Source organism: Danio rerio, chromosome 18 (genome assembly GCF_052040795.2).
Source record: "Danio rerio strain M-AB ecotype USA chromosome 18, GRCz13ab, whole genome shotgun sequence".
In the NCBI taxonomy this organism is placed as follows: domain Eukaryota; kingdom Metazoa; phylum Chordata; class Actinopteri; order Cypriniformes; family Danionidae; genus Danio; species Danio rerio.
The window spans coordinates 953,166-960,000 of record NC_141038.1 but is presented as its reverse complement, the minus strand read 5'-3'; the positions used below and the strand labels follow the sequence as shown (position 1 = coordinate 960,000).

Genomic DNA, 6,835 nt, shown 5'->3' with positions numbered 1-6,835 from the left:
AACTAGAAGTCAAGTTATTATTTGTTGCTCTGGGATCCACCCTTTGTCAGGTAGTGTATATAATGACCACATGTAAAGGGCAATTTTTTTATTGACATTTTAAAGTATATGCTCATAAATCTACTCATTTATATGTGAATATATTTCTCACTTTATTAGAACTTTAGAGCAAATGTTTGATCAAATATGTAAAGAAAGTGGTTACATTCACAGCAAGAAGGTCTCTGGTTTGAGTCCTGCCTGGGTCAGTTGGTGTTTCTGTGTGGAGTTTGTATGTTCTCCCCGTGTTGGTGTGGGTTTCCTCCGGGTGCTGCGGTTTCCCCCACAGTCCAAACACATGCGCTATAGGGGAACTGATCAACTAAATTTACCATACAGTAGTGTATGAGTGTGTGTAGGTGTTACCCAGTACTGGGTTACAACTGGAAAAGCATCCGCTGTATAAAACATGCTGGAATAGTTGGTGGTTCATTCCGCTGTGGCGACTCCTGATTATTAAAGGGACGCAGCCGAAGGAAAATGAATGAAAATGTTAACATTTTTAAGATGCTGTTAATGATGTTTCTGCCTGCATCCCCTTAATGACGTATAATATTGTGCTCATATAAATGATAAAAAAGTATTACTATAAACAACACCTGAAATAAACAACAGAGCATACAGTAATATGAAACTAAAAGTCTTTTTATTTGGTCTGTATCATATATATGATCACATTGCACAACCCTATAATGAGTTATTATTTAAAATGCATGATGATGTTAGTGCTTAATCTACTAAATTCAATATAAAATTATATATATATATATATATATATATATATATATATATATATATATATATATATATATATATATATATACATATGTATAGAGAGGGGAGATGTTTACTTGAAGGAAAACAGGATGATAAACACACTTAACCTGGAAAGAAACGTCACCGTGCACAAAACCCTGAAGTGATTTCTGCTCTTTCTGTCATTTTGAGAGCAACCTGACAGCAAACATCCACAAAACCACTGAGTGTTTCTGATTGCCTGCTTTTCTGTCTGCTTATGTAACCACAGGGTTGCTTCATTGCATACTGTGATTTTTTTGCAATACACTTCACTGAAGCATGTTTTACACTAAGCAGTGCTTAAAAACACATGCGCTGAATGTTACATGCAAATATAAATTGTATAAAAAAAATCACCTGCAGGATTGTGAATGCTCCTAAAGCAGGGATGGTTTTCTTTATCAGTTCTGTGGGCGCAAATGCCTTGTTGATGAGGCCAGAGGTAAGAGGAGAATGGCCAGACTGGTTCCAGCTGATAGAAAGGCAACAGTAACTCAAATAAGCACTCGTTACAACCGAGCTCTGCAGAAGAGCATCTCTGAACACACAACACGGCCAACCTTGAGGCGGATGGGCTACAGCAGCAGAAGAGCACACCGGGTGCCGCTCCTGTCAGCTAAGAACAGGAAACTGAGGCTACAATTCACACAGACTCACCAAAACTGGACAATAGAAGATTGGAGAAACGTTGCTGCTCTGATGAGTCTCCATTTCTGCTCACACATTCAGATGCTCGGCTCACAATTTGGCCTCAACAGCATGAAAGCATGGATCATCCTGCCTTGTATCAGCGGTTCAGGCTGGTGGTGGTGGTGTAATGGTGTGGGGGAGATTTTCTTTGGGTCCATTAGTACCAATTGAGCATCAACGCCACAGCCTACCTGAGTATTGCTGCTGACCATGTCCATCCCTTTATGAGCACAGTGTCTCCATCTTCTGATGGCTACTTCCAGCAGGATAACGCAGCATGTCATAAAGCTCAATCATCTCAGACTGGTTTCTTGAACATGACGATGAGTTCACTGTACTCAAATGGCCTCCACAGTCACCAGAGCTCAATCCAATAGAGCAGCTTTGGGATGTGGTGGAACGGGAGATTGGCATCATGGATGTGCAGCCGACAAATCTGCAGCAACTGTGTGATGCTATCATGACAATATGGAGCAAAATCTCTGAGGAATATTTCCAGTAGCTTGTTGAAACTCTGCCATGAAGGATTAAGGCAGTTCTGAAGGCAAAAGGGGGTCCGACCCGGTACTAGTGAGGTGTACCTAATAAAGTGGCCGGTAAGTGTATGTATAATGCATACGTAATGCCTGTTTTTAGAAAACTAAGGGCAAAAAACAAACCGCATACAGAAAATAAAGCCTGCTTTAGGAGCAATCTTTCAATATAATTGGCATGTACACAATCAGAGGATGTATTTGTGTACATTATTTAATATGAAACATATTTCAGTGAAGTTTTAGTCTTAATTTTCGTGTTGGTTCCCTAAAATATCTGTGTTCTGTGCTCCAGAATGAGGTGGACGATACTCAGATCCAGGCAGCGCGGGACGATGTGGAGCTGCCCACCGAACTGGCTAAGATGATCGCACAGGACAACCAGGAGGAGGAGCAGAAGCAATCAGTGCTGGGTCAACTAACCAACATCCAGAACGTGGATATGGGTCATCTGAAAGACAAAGCCCAGGCCACGCTGGAGGACCTGAAGAACTCTGCTGAGAAGTGCTGCGTCATGTGATCTGGCCACGTTAAATGCACTACTATTATCTCTGTATATCTCCCTCACACAAACACAGACATATACACACACACACACACACACACACACTCACACACACATATATACACACACACACTCACACACACATACAAACATGCACAGACACAGAAAAGCACACACACACAGTGACAAACCTCCATGCTCATGTACCCAGTGTGACGTGTTTCATGATGCTAATATTGTTCTAGGAGTTTTAGTGTCACGTCATCAACATAACCTGTTCAGGTCGCATTTCACCTCAGAAAATGTCAAACAATTAACTTCGGGGTGAAATGTGACATGTTTTTGCAGATTCACCAATAGGGCTGTGGCGATAAAATCATGCGTTGTGATTCGTGGATCAATTCTGAGCTTTGTTTTTAACAGCAGAGGGCGCTATAGACTAGTATTTAACACTAGATGGCGCTCTAGACTTGATTTTAACACCAGACAGGCTAGCTAGTTTAATACACCAGATGGTGCTCCAGACTAGTATTTAACACTAGATGGCGTTTTAGGCTAGGTTTTAATGGCAGATGGAGCTCTAGGCTAGTTTTAACAGTAGATGGCGCTCTAGACTTGATTTTAACACCAGATGGTGCACTAGGCTAGTTTTTAAAACTAGATGGCACTCTAGGCTTGATTTTAACACTAGATGGCGCTCTAGGCTTCATTTTAACACTAGACGCCGCACTAGGCTTGATTTTAACACTAGACGCCGCACTAGGCTTGATTTTAACACTAGACGCCGCACTAGGCTTGATTTTAACACTAGACGCCGCACTAGGCTTGATTTTAACACTAGACGCCGCACTAGGCTTGATTTTAATACTAGATGGTGTACTAGGCTAGTTTTTAAAACTAGATGGCACTCTAGGCTTGATTTGAACACTAGATGGAGAACTAGGCTTGATTTTAACACTAGATGTCGCTCTAGACTCGTTTTTAACACTAAATGGCGCTCTAGACTTGAATATAACACTAGATGGTGCACTAGACTTGATTTTAACACTAGATGGATAACTAGGCTTGATTTTAACACTAGATGGTGCACTAGGCTTGATTTTATCACTAGATGTCGCTCTAGACTTGATTTTAACACTAGATGGTGCACTAGGCTTGATTTTAACACTAGATGGATAACTTGGCTTGATTTTAACACTAGATGGTGCACTAGGCTTGATTTTATCACTAGATGTCGCTCTAGACTTGATTTTAACACTAGATGGTGCACTAGGCTTGATTTTAACTCTGGATTGCGCTCTAGAATTAATTTTAACACTAGGTGGCGCTCTAGGCTTGATTTTAACACAAGATTGTGAACTAGGCTTGATTTTAACACTAGATGGCGCTCTAGAATTGATTTTAACACTAGATGGTGCACTAGGCTTGATTTTAACACTAGATAGAGAACTAGGCTTGATTTTAACACTAGATGGAGAACTAGGCTTGATTTTAACACTAGATGGAGAACTAGGCTTGATTTTAACACTAGATGGCGCTCTAGACTTGATTTTATCACTAGATTGCGCTCTAGACTTGTTTTTAACACTAGATGGTGAACTAGGCTAGGTTGTAACGGCAGATGGCGCTCTAGGCTAGTTTTTAACACTAGATGGCGCTCTAGGCTAGTTTTTAACACTAGATGGTGCACTAGGCTAGTTTTTAACACTAGATGGCACTCTAGGCTTAATTTGAACACTAGATGGAGAACTAGGCTTGATTTTAACACTAGATGTCGCTCTAGACTCGTTTTTAACACTAAATGGCGCTCTAGACTTGAATATAACACTAGATGGTGCACTAGACTTGATTTTAACACTAGATGGATAACTAGGCTTGATTTTAACACTAGATGGTGCACTAGGCTTGATTTTATCACTAGATGTCGCTCTAGACTTGATTTTAACACTAGATGGTGCACTAGGCTTGATTTTAACTCTGGATTGCGCTCTAGAATTAATTTTAACACTAGGTGGCGCTCTAGGCTTGATTTTAACACAAGATTGTGAACTAGGCTTGATTTTAACACTAGATGGCGCTCTAGAATTGATTTTAACACTAGATGGTGCACTAGGCTTGATTTTAACACTAGATAGAGAACTAGGCTTGATTTTAACACTAGATGGAGAACTAGACTTGATTTTAACACTAGATGGAGAACTAGGCTTGATTTTAACACTAGATGGCGCTCTAGACTTGATTTTATCACTAGATTGCGCTCTAGACTTGTTTTTAACACTAGATGGTGAACTAGGCTAGGTTGTAACGGCAGATGGCGCTCTAGGCTAGTTTTTAACACTAGATGGCGCTCTAGGCTAGTTTTTAACACTAGATGGTGCACTAGGCTAGTTTTTAACACTAGATGGTGCACTAGGCTAGTTTTTAACACTAGATGGTGCACTAGGCTAGTTTTTAACACTAGATGTCGCTCTAGGCAAGTGTTTATCGGCAGAAACCTTCCTAACTTTATTAAAGATTATTTTAAGTTTAAGTGGTAAGGAACTGGAGACATGCAAAATATGGCTGTTCGTAAAGTGAACAGCGCCATCTGTTGTTAAGAACGAAGCTCAGATTTATCGCCCACCGCCCTATTCACCACATAAACCCCAGTTTCCCACAGCTGCAGTGTTACGGGCTCATATTGTGTCTGTATGAAGGGCTGGTGGGAGCAGGAATGGAGCTCGAACACACACATCATCCATACTAACACCTTGACCTTTGACCCCTGACATCATTCTCACCTTTGACCCTTCATTGAGTGGTGCCGTTTCGTGCAGGTGGTTTGGTGTCGTCGTGATGCAGATGTCCACCCTTTTCTTTCTGGTTACTCCTCATAGTAATGCTCTGCTATTGATAGTTTTCATGTGATGTTGTGACATTACAGAAACGCCCCCTGGTGGACAAAACCATAATGTCTCCTTTTAAACGTCTGGACTGAGTAATTTCCTTTTTTTAGCCTAAAAGATTGGATAATAGTCATGCAATAAGATTACTAACTGAAGTATAAGTAACACTTATACGCTGCAACGCCATCAGTAATGACTGAATCTCTGAGGAATACCCACAAGATAAATGTAAACATGGCTGAACTGTAGCTCTGACAGGGGCATGAGGGTTTCAACAGCAGAATATGGATCGCAATGTACAACTTGTGATTATGTCTCTGTTTAATTCTGTTGATATGCGATAGAGGGGTGGCCTCACATCAAGAAGGTCGCTGCTTCGAGTCCTGGCTGGGCTCTGTGTGGAGTTTGCATGTTCTCCCTGTATTGGCGTGGGTTTCCTCCGGGCCCTAGCAGGCCATAGTGTATGAGTGTATGTGAATGTGAGTGTGTATGGGCGTTTCCAAGTAACGGGTTGCAGCTGGAAGGGAATTCACTGCATTAAACATATGCAGGAATAGTTGGCGGTTCATTCCGCTGTGTCGACCTCTAAAATAGAGCCGAAGTAAAATGAATGAATATGTGATAGAAATCCTCAATACTCACAGTAGTTCGCAGTGTAGCCGCCATTACGGCTCAATGTTTATTAGCCTCCACACAGGTCACATGACTGAAAACTATCAGTTGTATGAGCAGGTCTGAATGATCCGATTTTATTTCTGTGTTTTGTCTGTCGATTGAAGCCATGCCGAGGTCTCGAATGGAGACGTAATATTAATAAGCTGCTTTCATCTGGTGATGTTTGCGAAACATAAAGCAATATAAACATCTCTGATCTACACGACAGAGCTGATCGCCAACTCATGTGAAGAATAACTGATTTTTCCTCAACACCTATTTGTTTATTGATTCGATTTTAATATCGCGTTTTTCAGTGGTTTATTTTACTTATGCCCTCAATAGTTGTGTCCGCTCTGGATTGCATAAGTAACGTAATTACCAATGTAATGCATTTATGTAATTATTCTTCTGACCTTGCTGGGTTTTGACTGTTGAAACTGTAATAAATATATTTGTACAAATATTTTAAGGCTTGTGATGTCCTTTCAGTTTGCCTGTGTGAAAGCATATTGATAGTGAAATTCACTTTAAAGTGTAATATGCAAAATCAGCGCTCAACGATAATGATAATGGTCCGGGGCGAGCGTGCAAGACGCTCAGGACAGTATACAGAATGGTGACTTGTCACTAAAGTTTAATTTGGCTTTGGCTGTTTGTCAATTGCGTGCTTTCATGTTTCAGTTTGTTTCTGATCCCGTCTCGTTTGCCCAGTAAGCGCGGTTCGTGGC

The 6,835-nt window shown here is 40.9% G+C and overlaps 1 protein-coding gene across 3 annotated transcripts in view; it reads left to right on the top strand.

Annotated features, from left to right (window-relative positions):
* Nucleotides 1-6,570, top strand: part of cplx3b (complexin 3b) — an 18,804-nt gene extending 12,234 nt beyond the window's left edge. The window contains exons 3-5 of one of the 3 annotated variants that reach the window (XR_015514467.1): nucleotides 2,356-3,268; nucleotides 3,389-4,488; nucleotides 4,877-6,570. Coding sequence is in view for 1 of the 3 variants with exons in the window: in NM_001171590.1 (NP_001165061.1) it covers nucleotides 2,356-2,580 (225 nt within the window). In the remaining 2 variants the exon portion in view is untranslated. 3 annotated transcript variants of the gene reach the window in all.
* The last annotated feature ends 265 nt before the right edge of the window (nucleotides 6,571-6,835 follow it).